Source organism: Corvus hawaiiensis, chromosome Z, assembly GCF_020740725.1.
Source record: "Corvus hawaiiensis isolate bCorHaw1 chromosome Z, bCorHaw1.pri.cur, whole genome shotgun sequence".
Lineage (NCBI taxonomy): Eukaryota > Metazoa > Chordata > Aves > Passeriformes > Corvidae > Corvus > Corvus hawaiiensis.
Window position 1 is genome coordinate 15,031,824 of NC_063255.1, and position 19,572 is coordinate 15,051,395.

At 53.8% G+C, this 19,572-nt stretch overlaps 3 protein-coding genes across 3 annotated transcripts; all 3 read right to left on the bottom strand.

Annotated features, from left to right (window-relative positions):
• Positions 1-3,705: 3,705 nt before the first annotated feature.
• Positions 3,706-5,963, bottom strand: LOC125320525 (avidin-like). Its single transcript, XM_048292909.1, has 5 exons — positions 5,762-5,963; positions 4,760-4,861; positions 4,443-4,656; positions 3,971-4,091; positions 3,706-3,889 (listed from the first exon to the last, which is right to left on the bottom strand). The coding sequence occupies exons 1-5, from the start codon at positions 5,834-5,836 to the stop codon at positions 3,856-3,858; spliced, it is 546 nt and encodes a 181-aa protein (XP_048148866.1). The 5' UTR covers positions 5,837-5,963; the 3' UTR covers positions 3,706-3,855.
• Positions 5,964-8,448: 2,485 nt separating this feature from the next.
• On the bottom strand, positions 8,449-10,631 carry LOC125319778 (avidin-like). Its single transcript, XM_048291338.1, has 5 exons — positions 10,624-10,631; positions 10,211-10,394; positions 9,289-9,499; positions 8,757-8,877; positions 8,449-8,693 (listed from the first exon to the last, which is right to left on the bottom strand). The coding sequence occupies exons 1-5, from the start codon at positions 10,629-10,631 to the stop codon at positions 8,660-8,662; spliced, it is 558 nt and encodes a 185-aa protein (XP_048147295.1). The 3' UTR covers positions 8,449-8,659.
• A 784-nt stretch (positions 10,632-11,415) lies between these two features.
• Positions 11,416-12,893, bottom strand: LOC125319995 (avidin-like). The gene is made up of 4 exons (XM_048291872.1): positions 12,751-12,893; positions 12,442-12,655; positions 11,896-12,016; positions 11,416-11,560 (listed from the first exon to the last, which is right to left on the bottom strand). Exons 1-4 carry the CDS (start codon positions 12,820-12,822, stop codon positions 11,518-11,520), a joined length of 450 nt encoding a protein of 149 aa, XP_048147829.1. The 5' UTR covers positions 12,823-12,893; the 3' UTR covers positions 11,416-11,517.
• Positions 12,894-19,572: the final 6,679 nt, after the last annotated feature.

Below are 19,572 nucleotides of genomic sequence, written 5' to 3' on the forward strand. Positions count from 1 at the left end.
GACCCGTTCCTTGCTCAGTGCCCGAGCCCTGGGGGCGGGCACGGCCTGACACTGTCCCACTGCCACCGACCCAGTGCTGCCACCTAAATACTGCGCCTAAAGGCTGCAGCAAGAGCAGTCCGGCCAGCTCTGCTCCGCTCTACTGACATCACCATGTGTCTGCCAGCAGGGGCTCACCCCTGTGACCGTCCCCTCCTGCACTGTAAGAGTCTGCTGCTCTTTCTAAACTGTTTTTCGTCCTGGCTGTGCTGGGCTTTCCTTGGGTTTGGGACCTAAGACTGTCGCTGTAGTAGGAACTGTTGAATCAATAATTTTTCCAAGTGCAGAAGGGCTTTCCTGGAGGATATGTAGACATTAAAATTTGCTTGTCCCTGTGGGAGGGTATGTCCTGTGCCCGGTGCCTCCCTAGACCTTGCCACATGCATGATGCTTTGAGGGTGGGCAGGGCCCTGTCCGACCCTTCCCAAGGGGCTCCTGATGGTGCAAGACTGTAATGGGGGTGCTCAGACTGCCTGGCATTGGCCCAGGGACAGACACATCCTCTAAGACATCGCCCTAAACAGGTGAATGTGTCACTGCCAATGCTGCAGGGGAAGACAGAGGTGGCATCTGGCTGTGTCCGGATCATGGGCTGCCCAAGCACAAGGGATGAGATCTGCTTTCACAATCCTTCTAATCTTTCCTGGGCCTGAAGACAAGGAAACCCGCTCTCCTCTTCCTCGGGGAGCAGGATCCAGTGTTCAAATTGCACTTCGTTTTTAATAAAAAAATTACAGAGATGTATTCAACTCTCATCCTGGGAACTTGCTCCAAAAGCCTTTGAGATCTTGACACCCCTTGTATTTGCTTGCTGCCCAGCTGGCTCCCAGCACCCAGGGCTCAGCACTCCCCCATGGACTCCATGCAGCACCAACAGGTGCAGCCCCAGGATAGGCAAGCGCCCTGCAGCCCACCCACTGGCTTTCCAGTCATCCTCGAGCATGTCAGCCTCATCTTGAATGATCCATGTGGTCTTCAGTATCTCCTTCCTGTCATCTATGAAGCATTGGCCTGAGGAGGAGGTGATGAAGTCTGCGGTCTGTGAAGGGATGGGATGAGATGGTGCTGAGATGGGGCTGTCCCTATTAGGCAGACAGTTTGTCAGTGGGAAAGCCTGCTTGTGGGTCAGCCTTTCCCCCTCCTCAGCCTGCTGTCCTGCTGGGACCTTGAACAGGTGTGGGATATGCCCTCATCCACACAAAGCGTTTTACTGACAAATGTGATTAACTCAGCTGTAGGATGGGGAGGCAGAACACATCTGGGAGGGTGCCCTAGTTCTGAACCAGCCCAAGGAAGGGCTGAGAATGTAACTAAGGAGCTCCTCCATTCTCTCAGGATGGCAGTCTGCGCTTGGCAAGGCTGCAGCTAGAGCAGGGCAATGGAGAGAGGTAGAAGAGCAGAGTGCAATGCGTGGTCCTGACCAGAGGACTGCGCAGAAACAGTGGAGGGGATGGGAGCTATGTGTCCTCACTCACCAGTGAAGTTATGGCTTGAAAATCAAATTTCCTCTTTTGTCATCTCTGCAGAGTGGCATGGTACTGGGTTTTGCTTGGGCACACACCCAAACCCACCAGCCATGGAGTCCCACGAGTGACCTGGGAGCTCCCTCCCTCCATCTGCTTGGGTGGATCAGCAGCTGCACTGAGATGTTGGGCACCATGATGTGCAGTGTTGAGACATCTGTAAACGGTCGACAGGAGCAGTCCCCGCAGAAACGGTTGCGTAGGACAGTTTTCCACATGTGGTCAAGACATGGAAGTGCCGGGTGACCCCTGCAGTGGAAACTCCTTCTCCATTCTAACAGTGACTATCTGCTTGAAGGGATTTGATCCTTATGCAAGCATCACCCCATGCCAAGATCCTAATAAATTAATTTTTCAGGGTTTTTATTTAACTGATACACTGTGTGCACGAGTACCTGTGCCACACAGATGTCCGTGTGATTGCAGGCGCCTCCTGCTTCTGCCAGCTCCCCCTGCCCCTGGAGGCATCCACAGTGTGTGAATGACCTTGATCAAGGCTTGTCATGCAGCAGAAATAGTGGGTTTTCCTCTCAGGGTCTGCAACAGGGCTGAAGGGGAAGCCCTGCTCACATTTGCCTTGCTGATGAGGCCGTGATAGATGAAAACAAATGGTGCTGGGTTTGCAGACCAGCACCGTGAGCAGGTTTGCAGCTGGATAAAACCCAGATCTGACGGATGCTGAATGTGCACGAGGAAACATCCCCACCTTTAGCCACTCCCAGATGTCTGCAGGCACCTCTGGCACACCATGTCCTACGTCCTGTCACCCCATATCTGAGGGGTGCCAGGGATGTGTTGCAGCTTAGCTGGGTGCCCTCATAAAGGGACTGGCCTTGCAAACATCTCTGCCAGCTCACACCCACCACACCTCTCACAGGCACGGTGTCTGCCTACCGGGGTTTGCAGGATGCTCCAGTTGGGGTCAGCATCGATGCCTTGCTGAAGTACCCTGGGAATGCTGCACAACCTCTGGAGAGCTCTGCCCTGGGGAAATGTTGGCATGAAGGCAATAACAAGGTCTAGAGGATGCATGCAGTGAGGCTGAAGGCTTAGCAGGTGCCTCAATGCTGAGCTGGACATGCTTCAGGTGAGAGCAGAGTCCAGTGGTCCCTCTGCCCCTCACTTCCCAATTCTCAGCCTCCTCTAAAAGCATGTAAAAGGTTGTGTGGATACATACATGCATAGCAGAGAGCTGGTGTAAAGGCTTTCTGGTCAGAAAGGCTGTAAGGGAACTGAAAAAGCTGGAGAAATGCCAGCAAGGCACTGAGAAGGGAAGAGCAGCACTGCTTTAGATGGGGAAGATGAATGCCAAGGAGAAAGACGTGAAGAGCAAACCACATGCAAGTGTGCAACGAGGCAGATGAAAATGCAGGGCAGGCAAACTTACTAAAGCCATAGGTGCTGTTAGTAAAGCTCTCCCACGTGCAGCATTCACAGCAGAAAAACCAGGGGAGCAGTGGGAAGTGGCAGCCCCAGCAGCTCAGTTCTATTTTTAAGTTTGTCAAATCCCAGGCAGTATGCTCAGGGCATGCAGCACTGTCCCAGGTTATTTTGAGAATGAAAGACACAGGGTCTAAGCTCAGATTCAGACCCAGAGCTGATTTCCTGGAAATCATTTGCTTTGCCTTGGAGGGGTGCCCAAGTCAGCACAGGCACTGCCCGTTTCAGTCAGTCACATAATCCACTGGGCAGAGATTTGAGGCTGAATTTGCTGGTCATGGCTTTTCCAGTAAATCACATGTTTCCTAGGAAGAATTTTGGGCTGGATGTACTGCAGCTACTGTCCTTGTGTGGCTGGTACAGAGCAGCCTTTGGCACTTTTCAGGAGTGTGGACACAGCTGAGACCAGTCACCTGCCTGCTTGAGGGCAGTGTCAGAGCCAGCGGCCCCCCAGCCAGGTTTTTGGGATGCAGAAGAGTTCCCCAGCCTACCCTCCCTGGCTTTCAACAGGAAAGAGGGACTGCTGGTCACACTACGTGTCAGAGGGTTACTTTGGGGATGCACCATCCTGTTTGGTCTGGAAAAGGGGCTTCCTTAGGACCAGTCTCTTCCCAGAATAAGGGAATGAGGGTTTCATTCCACACCCACCCACCACCACGTTTTAGCCCAGCTTTTCCAGGACATATCCACAGACCGCACAAGGTTGTGTTTAAATATCTTTAATTTTATTTGGTGTTCTTTGATATATCTTCCTCCAGAGCTGGTAACATCAGGACATGCTAGTACATGCTGATCCTGCTGAGGGGACTACTGTCTCCCAAGTGTGGCTAGAACAAGATGCTTCTCCCCCCTTTCAGCTCATTCGAGTGAAGGTGTTGCGGCCAGTCCTGTGGGGAAGCAGTAGCTCATTGGTGCCCATCCAGTAGCAGGGTAGGGATACCAGATGGTTTGGGGGTACCTTGGCTCACCTGGTGGCTTTCCAGTCATCTGTCTCCGAGTCGACTTTCTCCCGCAGCAACCAGGAGGTGTGCAGGACCTCCTTCCCATCAGCCCCATTGAAGCACTGGCCCACAAAGACAGCTGTGGAGTCTAAAGCAGTGGTGGCTATTAGCATCCCAACAGGACCCCAGCTGATTTTGGAGCTTCACAAGCATCCATGGGTTTAATGCTTGTGGAGCCCGTGTGGATCCCTGTATTTGCAGGGAAATTTTGTGTACCACAGATGTTGTCGAAGCAAGCCCCTGTGCTGCCTTACTCAAACATTGTTTTGGGAGGTGTCCTGCTGTCTGCTGACACCATCCAGAGTGGGGAGAGATCGGGGAAGGAGAGACAGGGGACAGGAGAGAGAACAGAAGGATTGGAATGGGCACTGGGACCTGCCTGAGCTCCCCTCTCCATCCCACTACCCCATCCAACAACAGCTGTCATGCAGCTACAGACCTGAGAACTTCTTCCAGTTGACCGTGAAGCCAAAAGTGTCCTGTTCATCCTTATCCAGGTGCTGGGAGCCAACCAGGGGGGATGGCTGGATGGGACTCTTGGCACTTGACACTGCGGTGTGGTACTCCCCAGAGAAGGTTCCATTGTTGTCAACGTTGAATACATGCATTTTGGAGCCCAGATCATTCTTCCACCAGCCAGTCAGGTTGCACGGCTGGGAATGAATAGACGTGTCCCTGGGGGCTGCCTGTACACAGCCCTTGCAGGCTGAGCCCCCTGCCCACAGCCCCCAGTACCCACAGGGTGCTGGCACTCACCTTGATATTCCTTGTGCTTTTCCACTGGCTGCTTGTGGCTGCCTTTTCCTCTTTCTCGCTGGCCTTTTTCTTCTCAGGGTGATCACCTCTCTGGCAGAAGAGCTTGGAAGAGAACAAAAACACAGGTCAGGCTGTGGATGGTGGCACTGCAGAGTGTTGCTGGAGTCCTGTGAGTGCTCTAGCATTCATTTTTAAAAGACATGATTTATAAAGTTGCTGCTATCTCTGCCATGTCAAGAGGGCCAAAAGCTGGGGTAAGCCAAGCAAAGCGGGGATGTGAAGAGGAAAAGTGAAAGATGGGAGCCCTGGACAGGCAGGAACCTGGGCAGGACCCCTGCTGTAGCCCTGGCAGGTGAGCTGTGTGAGTCCAGGGCACATCTGCCCGGGTTTGTGGGGACCTGTGCTGTGCTCAGCATACATACAGCACGACAGGGAAGCCCACTGGGATGGGCACAGCCCTCAGGTCCACGGTGGGCTCAGTCTCAGCCAGAGCCCTGCACATCCCACCTGCAAGGCTCTGGCTGGAGTTCCAAGCACTGCCTGTTCTCTCCCACACCGCGCCGTCCGAGACAGGGGCAAGTCACCCCCTGCGGCAGGGTCCCCATGCTTCCCCCGCCCCATTTCCCTCCAAGTCTCCACGAGGGAAGTGGAGGATTTCCAAATGCATGCCCCTTGCACCAGGGAAGGAATCCCCATGCACATCCCTCCCAGGCACACGGACAGCCCTGGAGCATCTCTTCCCTCACCTGCCTCGGCTGGAGGTCCGGTCTGGATACCCTCTGGAGCAGGGAATCCTCCTGTTGCCGAGTATTCCCCCCCGCAGAAGGGTCTTCCACACGTGTCCCATCCCTAACAAGCGCTGCAGCTCCCAGATCATATTCCACCCTCCGGTGAGTCTCCCACTCGTGTCCCTCCCTGAACACCGGGACCCCCAGGCGTGCTCCCACGCCGACTTCCCCGGAGCCGAGTTTCCCGCGCGTGTATCCCAGCAGGAATTCCCACCTGAAAGCCCTCCGCCACCGCGGCCAAGGACACCGCTACAGGCAGGGCGACAACGGAGAGGACGCGGCGGCTCATCGGGATGCGGCTCAGGATGCAGCTCGAGATGCAGCGGCGGCAACGAATCGCGCCGTGCCACTGACTCACAGACTTTTATTTTTCGGCTCTGCCACTGCTTTCCGGGAAAGCCCTGGGCGGTACCGGAGGAGGGGAGTAGAATAGGGACAAGAAAGGGAACAGAGACGGGGACAGCGACAGGGGTGGGGGCGGGAAGGAGTTGTAGGTTGTGGTGGGATGGGAACGGGAATTGGGGTGGGGATGGGGGCAAGGATAAGGGGTGGGGGATATGCACATGGATGGGGACGGAACAGAGGGATGGGGATGGAAGCAAGGGTGGGAGGGATGCGGACGGGGCAGGGATGCGGGATTGGAGGCAGGGATAGGCATAGGCATGGGCACTGGAACAGAGGTGAACATGGGAGTAGGCAGAAATAGGGATGCAGGAGGGGTTGCGTGGGGCTGCCCACTGACGCCACCCAGCCTGGGGGTTTTTAGTCCCATGTCTACAGGTTGAGGGCTGTTTCCATCCTGCCCTGCAGGAGCTGTTGTGTCCTAAAGCACCCTCTGGTCACGGCAGGGGATGGACGGAAGAGCAGAGAGTCATGAGGGCTGGGTAAGGTATGTGTGCAGGGACAGCAGGTGATCTTCAGTGGGTCCAGGGATTTGGAAGATGAAGGAAGCAAACCTGCCCCAATAGCAATAGGAAAGCACTTTTTTTTTTTTTTTTTTTGCAGGTTTGCAAAATTGCAGGCTATTGCATAATAGGGCACTGCAGGCTGGAGGTGAGCAGCCCAGGTAGCACCTAAGGCAAGAGGAAAAGGCAAATTAAAGGGCAATAAAAGGGCAGGATCACGTCAAGGTCAGGGACAGGATGTGGGATGGTTAGGACAGCTGATGATCACAGACTATGATAAAGAAGAGGTGCCACCTCCAGTGCTGATTTCTTGTAAACTCTCTGGTTTTACTTTCAGTTTCCCTATTAAGCAAGCACAGTGCTTGCATCATCCTGTGTACTACTGACTGCCCTCTCAGGAGAAACCAGGAGCCAGGGAATTTGCAGGTGTGGGGGTAATGAAATGACAAAAATCAAGTCTTATGCCCTGGGCCAACATGGTTCTGAGTCGCCCTGTGCCCCACTGTGCAGGGCTCCCAGCCTCACCCTCCACTTCCTCCTGGGTCCCAAGGCTTTAGCCTCACAGACCACTCAGAGAAGCTTTTGGGTGCTTGTGGTGCTGGTGACAGCCACAGTGGGCATGTGGGGAGGGGAAGCAGCAGAATGAGCCCAGCACGACCAGGGCAGTGCCAAGGATCAGTGGGGATGAACTGAGGGCTCTGTGTGGAATGCAGGTGCGAGGATGAGGATGCAAGGGTGAGGATGAAGGGCTGAGGATGAGGATGCAGGGGTGACTTTTGACCAAAAGCTGGACCACCAGGCACATCAACCAGTTGTGCTCAGTCAGTACAAGCACACCCTGGAGAGTCTCAGGTGTGTGCACTCTCTGGGAGCAGCCCCAGAGCCCAGCAGGGAACGAGGGAAAAGCGCAAAGGCTGAGGAAGGCTGGGGAAGGACAGGCACACTGTGAGAGGAAGAGGATGGTAGACAGGCCCTGACAATTTCTCGGGGCACTGTGTGCTTTCTGCCCCAAAGTCCCTGCTCCATCCAGCAGTCTCTTCCCCCAGCAGCCCTGCAGCCCACAGGCAGCATTGTCTTTCACCCCCTTTGCACCTCTCCCTGCCCACACAGCTTCTCCCTGTGGTGCTCAGGAGCAGGAGCTAGGAGCTGTGCCTCATGGGTTAGGTAACTAATTCATGAGCTGCCGAAATGATGGATTAGTGAGGTCAAGTGTTAGATCAGTGAAAAGGGCATGGTACCCTTATTTGATTTGTTTCCTGTCCGAAGGAGCTGATAAAATAGAGTTTAATGTTCAGATAACATCCTGTGAATCTGAACGCCAGAAAGGATCTGTATCCTGTTCCACCCTCTGGCTGATGAGGTGACAGCCAGCCAATGGGAAGCACACTGTACACCTGCCTACATGCAACAGGTACACCTTCAGGATCTGGTTTTACCCACCCAGTCTGCCCAGTAGCTCTGCCTGGAGTCCCAGGTCTCTCTCCTGGTCCCCTCAGCATTCAGTCTGGACTTTGGACCACCCCAACACCCCAAATTCCCTTCTATGGGGGCTGGCACCCAGCTCTCCCCCATATGTGCATGCAGCACTGAGACTCCCATCCAGAGCAGCAGCTGGAAATGGAGTTTGACAGGAAGATGGGGCAGAGTGGGGTGCAGAGACACGGGATGAGGCCAGGTGAGAGTGCTGGCTTGCCCACATGCAGCTTTCACCCAACCCTCAGCTGTGGGGTATCCTACTGCCCCACACTGGGTGTGCTGCCTGGAGCCACCCACCTCAGGGCCCCTGTCAATGTCCCAAATGGGTGCACAGGCAAGAAGGCACCTGTTGAGGCCTGAAGTCATGCTCAGGAAGCAGAATTACTCAGCTACTGTCCCTCAGCCCATCTTTCCCAGCCTCTCCAAAACACTTCCCTGTGCTCCCCCTCCCAGCACCTTGCTCTGCCCATGGCCACAGAATGGCTGCTTGTATCCCAGGGACACAAGGGACACAGCTCTCTGCCGTGTGGAGAAAGTCTTATTTGGCTCCATGTGTGAGGGCAGCAAGTGTGGGAACGGGGAGCCCCACCAGCAGGTTGCTGGGAGGTGCTGGGAAGAAGCTGGACAAGGTGAGGGTGTATTTCCTTGTCAGGAGCCCAGCTTGGGACTGTGGAGAGGCTTGGAAATGCAGAAGGACAGCAGGGTGCAGGCAGCACTGGTCCCTGTTCCCATCACTTGATGCGGGTGAAGATGGAAGTGCCGACTCTGTGGGGAAGATGCGTCAGCAGGATGGGAGGGAGGGCTGTGGGGTGAGATGGCAGAGCTCACCTGGTGGCTTTCCAGGTGTCCTTGTGTGACAGGACCTCTTCACGCAGGAGCCACATGGTCTCCAGGGTCTCTTTCCCACGGTGATCCACAAAGCACTGCCCCACAAAGGCAGTGGTGGAATCTGGCAAGGTTCAAGTGATGGAGAGGGAGGTGAGGGCCTGCACCTCGAGACAGGGAAACCTGGGCCACCTGATCCTGGCAGACAGACAGGCAAACACCACCTGCTACATGCCCTGGACAGAGAGATGGACTTCCCTGGCCAGGTGGATCACTTCCACATCTCCTGGACAGAGAGTTGGGCATCAGCCCTGCCATGCCACTTGGACAGACAGATGGACACCCCCATCACCTCTTCCAGACAACCCTGCCACCCACCTCAGACAGACAGCTCTCCCACCACCACTTCCCATGGCAGGAGTGAGTGTGTGCGGCCAACCTGTGCCCACAGCTGGGGTTCCTCTGGGGATTTGAGGCACCAGCTGGGGGGATCCCCCCTCCCAGCATGAGCAGAGGATCACTGGCACTGCCATACCTGAGAACTGCCACTGCACAGTGAAGCCAAAGGTGGGGTGTCTCTTGGCACTGGGATGCTGCTGGACCCCTTGCAAGGGTGACACCAGGATCTGCTTGTTGGTGGCTGCCACCGCAGTGTGGTAGGAGCCCGAGAAGGTCCCAGCTGTGTTCAGGGCCAAGATGGTCATATTGGAGCCCAGCTCATTTCTCCACAGGCCCTGCAGGTGACACTGGGGATCGGGAGTCATGTGGGTGGCTTGGGCAGTGCAAGTTCCCTCTCCCCACCCAGCTTCCCTAAGCAGTGGGATGTGTGTCCCATGGCATGGCCCCTCCGTGTGGCAGCTGGGAACAGCTCATGGGCACCATCTGGGACAGCCCCTCTCCCTCCCTGGGCAGGGCAGGGCAGGGCAGGGGCAGGGCAGAGCTGGTACCTCCCTGTTGCAGGGGTAGGCGACCAACAGTACCCCCAGGCACAGCACAGCCAGAGCTGGCAGCTTCCTTGGTCATGGATACTGCAGCATGGCATGGCATGGCATGGCATGGCATGGCATGGCATGGCATGGCACTGCAGGACGCAACAAGAGCAGACAAACACTCTGTGCTGGGGTGTCACAGAATAGCAGAGCATGGCATGGTGAAAACATGCAACCCTGTGAGCCCTGCACACTGTGCCCCAGGGGTGGCAGAGCCTGGCACAGGACAGCACGGCACAGCAGCCTGTGGCACAGCACAGTGTGGCACAGCACATTGCAGCACAGCACAGCATGAAGTGGCACGGCACGGCACCAGAAAGCACAGCGGGAGCAGGCAGCCCCTTGGCCATTCCCAGTGCACCGCAGGGATGGCACAGCCAGTGTATGCAGCCCCTCACCCCCACCCTGCACCCGGGACAGCACAGCACGGCTCAGCACGGCCAGACTCGGCTCCAGAGCTGCCCTTGCCTTCCTGGATGCAGCGTCCCAGGGCACGAGCAGGGCCAGGGCGAGCAGCAGCAGCAGCCCGGGGTCCCCATGGCGGTGGCCGTGTGTGGTGCCCGAGCTCTGCCTGCGCTGCCCCTGTGCCCGCCCGGCCCCTTTTATGGCAGAGGGGGCTGTGGCCGGGCAGCGGCTGCCGAAGCCGGGCCTCCTGCCAAGGGAGAGCCGGTGGGAGGTGGGCAACCTGCCACTGCCCCAGGTAGAATGGGATCCTGTTCCCCTGGGCCAGGTGGGGGTCCCAAGGACGGGGGTGGGGTGGGGGGGTTGCAAAGGAGGACTCTGTGCCATGAAGGGTCACAGCAGAGGACACGTGTCAGGCCTCAGGTATGGTGACAGGAGGGACTGTAGGACACCATGGAGGGTATTGGGAATGTGTGTACTGAGCCATAACGGAGTTGTCCAGAAAAACTGGATTTGTTACCTGGTGCATAACAAGGCAGTAATTACATACCCAAGAGAGACACTGGTTATTTATTTTAGTTCCACAAGCCGGGGTCCTCAGCGTTATTCCAAAGATCAAGCACACCAACTATCAAAACATTTTGCTATTTACACATTTTAGCAAACAGAGGCATTAATGTTCGTTGGCTACAAGTTATTCAGTTCTCTTATTAATTACTAATCTCTCTCATATTGGTTAAGGACTCTCTTGTGTCTCATGCTAATTAATCTGCATGCTCAGCCTTTCTCTTCCCTTGAGTTGGTGGGCTTCTTGACTCAGTGGGCCGTAAGTCATGGTCTGCCCCTGCCAGAGTTTACCTCCTACCCGGTCGGAGCTGATTCAGCACTGAGTTGTCACCGATTCAGTCATCTTTACTAGTTTTCTCTTATCTTGGAGGTTTTGCCAAATGTCCTGTAAATTCTGCACTCTTTGTGTCCATTACCATGAGACATCCTCCAGCCCAAGTTTTGTTAACCTCCACCCAGGTCTGAGATCACTGAAGCCTGTCAAGATCTAAACCTCAACAAGACAGCTCTACCAAGTAATATCTCTTTCTAACCCCCTGAACATAGCTTAGAGCTTGTTAGCTGCTCTCTGTTTCACAGACTAAATCTCCTTTCTTGTTGATTAGGCTCGAAAGCGTAAAAAGATCAAACACAGAAGAATATCCCTTTCTAAGAAATTTTTTACTTATCCCACATTTTGCAACAACATGACAGGAGACTGTGAGTATTTGCAGCAAAGCTTTATTGGGAGAAGCAGTTGGTTGGGGAAGGAGCAGGGCCACACCCCTGGCTCTGCCACCAGCCCGGGAACCCCCCCGCTGCCACCCTCACTCCTGTAACTGCTGGCGGTTGAAGACATTGACGCCGACCCTGCGGGGACACAGAGGAGGAGATGTAAGGGAGGGACATGGCAGTGTCCAAACCCCCACCAGCCCTGTATTCCCCCCTGCATTTGCACCTTGGCAGGACACCAGGGTCCTTTTTTTCCTTTCTATGTTTTACCCATGCACAAAGCAATCAAGTGTACCTTGCCATCGAGCTTTCTTAAGTTGTGCTAATATCTGCTTACAGATATGAAATAGATATTAAACCTGCCTTTGCCAACGTGTGTGAGAGTGGCTCTGTAAGCGACCTAAACCACTCACTTGTGACAGCCCCAACCCCTCCGGGGTGCACAGGGGACCTGTGCAGGACAGGGGGCTCACCTGGTGGCTTTCCAGTCATTTTTGATGTTGTCCACATGTGATCTCAGCAGCCACATGGTCTTCAAAACCTCCTTTCCATTGTCACCCACAAAGCACTGGCCCGTGAAAACGGTGATGGAGTCTGCAGGGACAGGACAGGAGGTGGAGGGGAGCGTGGCCGAGGTGGCAGGTCAGTGGCTGCCCCAGCACAGGGGACAGTAGACCTCTGCTGTCCCCGGCCTCTGGGGACTGTGGGGATGGGAAAAGCAAGCAGGAGGGCTCAGGGGGCTGGGGGTGTCCCATGGAGATGGGCAGACAGTGCAGGCTTCAGCCCCTGCTGCATCTCCTGCAGGCTGGGACTGGGAGCTGACAGCGAGCAAGGAGCTCCAGGGACAAGGATGGGGGAGCCTCGGGGACACCAGAGGGAAGGGAGAGCAATGGGGATAGTGCAGGGGAAGGCAGGGAATCAGCAAGGACACTGCAAGAAGAGAGCAGAAAATCTTTGAGGGCATAACAGGGAGGGCAGGGGAGGTCCAGGATACCATAAGGAGGGTGGGAAAGAAGTACCTGAAAAGCTCCAGTTGACAGTGAAGCCGAAGGTGGGCTGGCCTTTCTGGTTAGGGCTCTTCTGCATGGCCCCCTGCAGTGGTGACTTCTCGATCTTGTTCGAGGTGGCTGTCACAGCCGTGTGGTAGATGCCAGTGAAGACACCCTTTGCATTCATGCTCGTGATGGTCATGTTGGAGCCCAGGTCGTTGACCCAGTCCCCGATCAGGGAGCACTGGAGAGGAGAGAACTCAGCACCGGTGCCACAGCACAGCCTGCAGCCACAGCCCCCTGCCCACCCTGCCCTGTGCATCCCATCCCTGACAGTACCTTTTTCACAGAGAGGCCGTGAGCTCCCAGGGCCAGGAAGAGCACGAGGAGGAAGGGAGTTGCTTGCACCATCTCTGCAGCAGGCAGACGGCTGATGTACCTGGGGATGTGCTCCTTGCAGGTCTCTGCTGATGCTCCTGCTCCCTCTCCTTTTTATTGCTACCAGGGCTGTGGGTGGCAGCTCTGGCCAGGTCATTATGCAATCTGGGTGTTTCCAAATGTGTGGTTCTCAGCCATATGAAGAGGTAATTGCAGCAAATATTCCCAGAAGTGAGTGCTGAAAGTGTCCTTCCTTGCTCCCCTGGCACCTTGCAGGGAGGGCCAGGCTCCTGCTGATCAGTCTCTGCTGGGAAATGACCAGCAGGGAAAATCCCTCTCTGGAGCTGTTGTCCATTCTGTCATACATTTGCTACATCAGTTCTGTGCCCAGTTGTTGAGGATCCTTAACCTTGGTGACCTCAGGACTGGCTGCAGTACACAGCTCACCCTTCTCTTCCTCACCAGGCATGCTCATGCAAACCCACCCACCACCCAGATTATTTTGGGACCCAGCTTTTTCCCCCCCGCCGCACCCAGTACTCATGGGTCTACAAAGGTCTGATGTGAATATTAGCTGTTGTTTTTACAAACTGGTTTGTGTTGGAAGGAAATAATTTAGTTAATGAAAAGCCAACATTCACTGAATATCTTGGACATTTGATTTTAATGGTGATGAAAGTTGTATTTACACAGGATTCTTAGATAACTCTAAGTACATATTTTTATAATTCCCCTTATGTTATATTTGTTGCTGACCAGGGAGGCTGAAGTGCATGGATTCAGCCCAGAGTTTCTCACCCATTTCTAAACTGTTTTCAAGGCAGTCTCCTAAAATATGTTTTAGTTCCACCAGTCATCGTAGCAGAAGCTGATGGAAGCTCTTCATCAGAAAATAATCCTTTTTTTGTAAGCTGGAGACAAGGCAGCTCTTTGCAATGTCTCAAAAATACTTCTCAGTCTTTGCTTTCTCTTAGATTTCACATTTGAGTCCTGGTTTCTCTCTGGCAGTAAAATTCATTGCTGTCCAGGCTGGGGAGCATTGTATTTCTGCTGCTGGCATCTCCACACTCCCCTCTCCTCCCTGCAGGAGCCCTGCACCCCTGCCTGGAAGAGTTCCCTGCTGAGAGAGCTGGCTGCCCGCCTGACATTCCTGCCCCAGTGTTTGCTGTCTCAGAAATCAACTGCATAACAAGGAATGGTTTCCCGCACAGCTGCTGTTTGCTCTGACTGCTTCTTGGCAAACAGGTGCTGCCCAAAGCATTGCCAATGTTTGGGATAACAAGTGAGGTCAGTTTGGGAAGGTTGCAGGGGGCAGGAGGGGCAGACATTATCCCTTCTCCACCATCCCCTCTCCATCATCCCCTCACTATCCCCCCCTCACCATCACCACGGTTCAGGGAGCTCCTGCAGGAACCCTGTGGATGGAGAACAGGAAGTCTCCATGCTGCTGATGGCAGCCCACAGCTCATTCACAGCTGGAGGTTTATTTCAGCACCACACAACCAATACGGTTTATTTCTTACGTAATCTTTATTTTTCCTGTACCTAACAATCCCTGTAGCTTATCTTGCAGGTTCAGGGGCCAGCTCAGTGCTCAAGCATGCAGATTTCTTGACTGGTCTCATCTGAGTGCTGGGGTATCTCCATGTGGTTTGTGCCCTCCAAAAATGAGAGAGCCAAGTGACTTGGATGTGGCAATCATCACCACAACTAAATTCTGCAATGCCATGCCTGAGCCCTGGCACAGTAGGAAGTGGAGGCAACTAGCAGGCAGGGAAGAAATCCAAAGCAGGAAGCACTGAAGAAGTTAAAAATCAGCAGGCTGTTTAAAAACCATGTAAGTTCAGGATGTTATGAAAAATAAGGGTTGGTGAATTATAGTAAGAAAGGATTAATGAACAAATTAACTTGTTGCTCAAACTGGGGTTGTCAGCCTTGAAAAACAATAGTACGGGCAAATGTTGATGAAAATCACATCTGTGACCAAGGACTGTCCTCTCAGCCCTCAGCTACGTCCACGCAGAAGTTGATGAAAGCTGAGCCTATCTAATACGCGATTTATTGAGGTGATACAGCCAAAAGTGGAGGAGAAATCAGAAATACCCCTTTATAGAGACTGAACACCCCAACCTTTGGAAGGCATGTTGCCTGCGATTAAGGAACAGTATTGGTGTGTCAAAGCAATAGCCAGTGCAGCCAGAAGCTATGCTGGCTTCAGTGCCTGCTCTTGTTCCTTGTCAGCTGGGTTGGGACATCACTGCTATTGTTGGAAGCTGCCAACAGAAGACAAATGGAGGTGGGAACCCCAGGTGTTCCTCACTGATGTGCTGGCACCCCTGTCCCACCAGCCTTGCCATGGTGACCCTAAGGGAGCACATCTCCATCCCTTTCCATCATCTGTGGGCTCTGCCATGTGAGGATGACACCAGCTGCTCTGGTGGGGGCTGCATCCGGGACAGCCTGTCCTTCCTGGATATTGTTATTCTTCTACCCATGTGGTTGCAGGAACACTCCCCTGGGGCGTGAAGAAAAGGTCATTTGTCACCCACTGACAGCGCCAGGCCACCGCAGTGATCCCCTGCCTGCGCCAGTTCCCAACACAGACAAGTGGGGGAAGAATGCTTGCAGCAGGTAGGATAGGCTGCTTCCCACCCCAGCCTAAAGGCTGTTAAGGACTTAGGGAACACTAAGCTCTAAAGTGGACAGAAAGAGCTTATAGCCCTTCCTGTGGTGTTCACAGAGATGCCCTGCCCAACCTGTGGTGTTCACAGAGCTCCGCTGCCCTCCCTGTGGTGTCCTTCATGCTCTTTTTTCTGCCTAGCTCTAGCCGAGATCAGGTGAGCTCCCTGTCCCTGCCCTGCACAGGTCCCTTGTGCATCCCCAGAGAGGACGGGGCTGTCCTACCCCATGGGTGTCCCTTGGCAGGAGGCTCTGCCCCTCTGCTATGAAAGGGGCCGGCTGGGCGTGAGGCGGCAGCGCAGGCAGAGCCCGAGCACAGCGCACACAGCCACCATCGCCATGGGGACCCCGGGCTGCTGCTGCTGCTCGCCCTGGCCCTGCTCGTGCATCCAGGAAGGCAAGGGCAGCTCTGGAGCCGAGTCTGGCCGTGCTGAGCCGTGCTGTGCTGTCCCGGGTGCAGGGTGGGGGTGAGGGGCTGCATACACTGGCTGTGCCATCCCTGCGGTGCACTGGGAATGGCCAAGGGGCTGCCTGCTCCCGCTGTGCTTTCTGGTGCTGAGCTGTGCCGGGGTGGGGGGTGAGGGGCTGCACGCCCTGGCTCTGCTGTGCCATGTTGTCTAACAGGCTGTATGCTCTTGTTGTGCCCTGCAACGCTAGCCAATGCCATCCCACACCATCCCACCCCATTCCAATGCCATCCCACGGTTCAGCGCCCATGACCGTGGGAGCTCCCAGCTCTGGCTGTGCTGTCTCCGTGGGTACTGTTGGCCACCTACCCCTGGTATACAGGAGTACCCAGCACTCCCAGCTCTGTCCTGCTCTGCTGGGGAGGGAGAGGTGCTGTCCCAGCTGGTGCTCATGCAACCAGTCCCTGGTGCCACAAAAAGGGCCATGCTGGCCCCACACATGCAGTACACGTATCCCACTGCTTAGGGAGGCTGGAGCAGGGACTGTGACTCAGCAGTGACCAAGGCACCCACTAAAATTCGCAGTTCCCAGCCCTGTCTGTCCGGGAACAAAACAGGAAGGGCAGTTGACCTCCCTAACACCCACCCCTCCCTAACCAGGCTGGTGTAACCTTCAAATGCTGTGCTGGCACAGAAAGGAGGAAAAGGATGCAAGGTACCCAGCCCCGGCGCAGAAGGGCACTGTGATAAACAGCTATTATAGCATTGGCTTTTGCAGGTAGTAAAATGTAAGAAATATTATGTACCAGAAAACGTTAGGAAATGTTATGTGCGAATATGTTAAGAATAACTTTGCTATGCAGATATTAACTAGTTAATATTATAACTGGGGTCAAAGTTACAAGATGCTTTTATAACTTGAGTTATAAGATACCAATATAGCCTGAATCATAACTTTCTATACCTATATAATCTGAATGATAACGTTCTGTACAATGTAATAGCTAGTATGTGGTTATCCAATTGCTTAATGCTTAAATAAATGGAAACTCGCCAGGTGAATAATCTCAAAAACAGACAAGTATAGCTGTATTGGGAAGCAGCAGAATGTACTAATGAGAAACTAGCAAATGTAAAGTCAATTAGCCACAAAATGGAGAATTTAAACCAGTTAGATCCAGAAAGACGGAGGAACACCATAACTGCGCGTGCTCCAAAGACAAAGTCGAAAAGTTCAGATGCGAGGAAGACCTTGAGCCTTCATTGAGGAAGACCCCCGAAGACCCTTATGATCACATTACACATGCTCTAAAAAGGCAGATCGGGGGAGGAACTATGTTAATCCCTTCAAAGAAAATGTAAATTAGTTCTTAGAAAAATAATGCAAATGCATTGTGGTTTATTAATATGTATAATGTTAGAGAATATTATCAGAAGTTTGTGTAAGTTTGTGTGCCTCTAACTATGAGCCATGCACCCAGCGCTGTCATTCTTGCTTTAAGTGACCTTTATCCCCTATAGTCCCTTATTAAATGTATAAAACCCCAAAAAGAGGAGTGGGCTTCGTTTCTCACAACTCTACAGCAGTGCTCCTAAGTGAGGCCCTTCGAGCTCTCCTGGACCACTGCACAGGGCTGTGCCACCATCTCCCTCCGAGTACATGGGTGGATGGATGTGAACACCCCATAGCACATGCAGTATGACTGCTGCCAGCTTGGATCTATAACTGAGTGTCTGCTGCAGTTCTGGTAAACCCTCCCAAATCACTTCATAAATGTTAAATTAGTCAGTAGTTAAGTGCTGCCAAATCCTTTAGACAGAAACCGTTGAGAAGGTCTGAGACTAAGAGTGGTATCAGCCCCACCTAGGATCCATCAGTAGTTTAGAAAGCAAAGGGTACCTCCCTGAACTTTGTGATTCATTCAAAGGGTCTCACTTCTCCTTTTCCATCTCCAGCCTCCATGGAAATCATTCTAAATTGATTCTAAACCATTTTTTCCTTTCTATGTTTTACCCATGCACAAAGCAATCAAGTGTACCTTGCCATCGAGCTTTCTTAATTCGTGTTTTTGCAAACAGATGTTAAGCCCACTTTTGCCAGCACCTGTGAGAGTGACTCCTAAGTGACCTAAAACACTCATTCGTGACAGCCCCAACCCCTCCGGGGTGCACAGGGGACCTGTGCAGGACAGGGACAGAGAGCTCACAAGGTGGCATTCCTGTTGTTTCTGAGTTTGTCTGCATGTGGTCTCAGCAGCCACATGGTCTTCAAAACCTCCTTTCCATTGTCACCCACAAAGCACTGGCCCGTGAAAACAGTGATGGAGTCTGCAGGGACAGGACAGGAGGTGGAGGGGAGCGTGGCCGAGGTGGCAGGTCAGTGGCTGCCCCAGCACAGGGGACAGTAGACCTCTGCTGTCCCCGGCCTCTGGGGACTGTGGGGATGGGAAAAGCAAGCAGGAGGGCTCAGGGGGCTGGGGGTGTCCCATGGAGATGGGCAGACAGTGCAGGCTTCAGCCCCTGCTGCATCTCCTGCAGGCTGGGACTGGGAGCTGACAGCGAGCAAGGAGCTCCAGGGACAAGGATGGGGGAGCCTCGGGGACACCAGAGGGAAGGGAGAGCAGTGGGGATAGTGCAGGGGAAGGCAGGGAATCAGCAAGGACACTGCAGGAAGGGATGGAAGGGAGGCTGGCGTACACAACAAGGATGCTAAGAAAAGATGAAGCACCTGAAAAGCTCCAATGGATGGTGAAGCCAAAGGTGGGCTGGCTCAGCAGGTTTGGGAGGTGCTGGAACCTCTGCAGTGGTGATTCCTCAGTCTTTTTCATGGTGGCTGACATGTAGTAGATGCCAGTGAAGACACCCTTTGCATTCACGTTCGTGATGGTCATGTTGGAGCCCAAGTCATTGACCCAGCGCCCGGTCAGGATGCACTGGAGAGAACTCAGCACCGGTGCCTGCAGCCACAGCCCCCTGCCCACCCTGCCCTGTGCATCTCATCCCTGATGGTACATTTTCAGTAGAGAGGCTGTGAGCTCCCAGGGCCAGGAAGAGTACAAGGAGGAAGGGAGTTGCTTGCACCATCTCTGCAGCAGGCAGACGGCTGATGTACCTGGGGATGTGCTCCTTGCAGGTCTCTGCTGATGCTCCTGCTCCCTCTACTTTTTATTGCTGCCAGGTGGATGGGTGGTACCCAGGGTGCAGGTGGCACCTCTGGCCAGGCCATTGTACAGTCTGTGTGTTTCCAAATTTGGCTGGAATCCGTGGTAATGAATCTACAGGGGAAGGGTGGGACATTTCCAGTCAGCGTAACTGGCGTGCATAACAGTGTCCAGATTTTCCTGAAAAAGACAGGAATTCCCATACCTCCTTGCAGAGGGTTCTATGGCTGCATATTTTAAACACAGCACTGCTAACACTCTTGTACCTTTTACATCACAGTTTTCTACCTGTAATCACAACTAACTTTTTCATACAATTAAATCTATTATTTTATCAGAATATTTATATCTTCCCCAGAGGTCCCCTGCCCTCCCTGTGATACCTGCAATGCTCTTCTGACCTGTTGCCCTGGGCATGCTCTCTTCCACCTCCCTCAGTATACCCCTCAGACTCCATCACTGTCCAGAGGGATCAGGACTCTCCTACCTCATGGGTCTCCCTTGGCAGGAGGCTCTGCCCCTCTGCTATGAAAGAG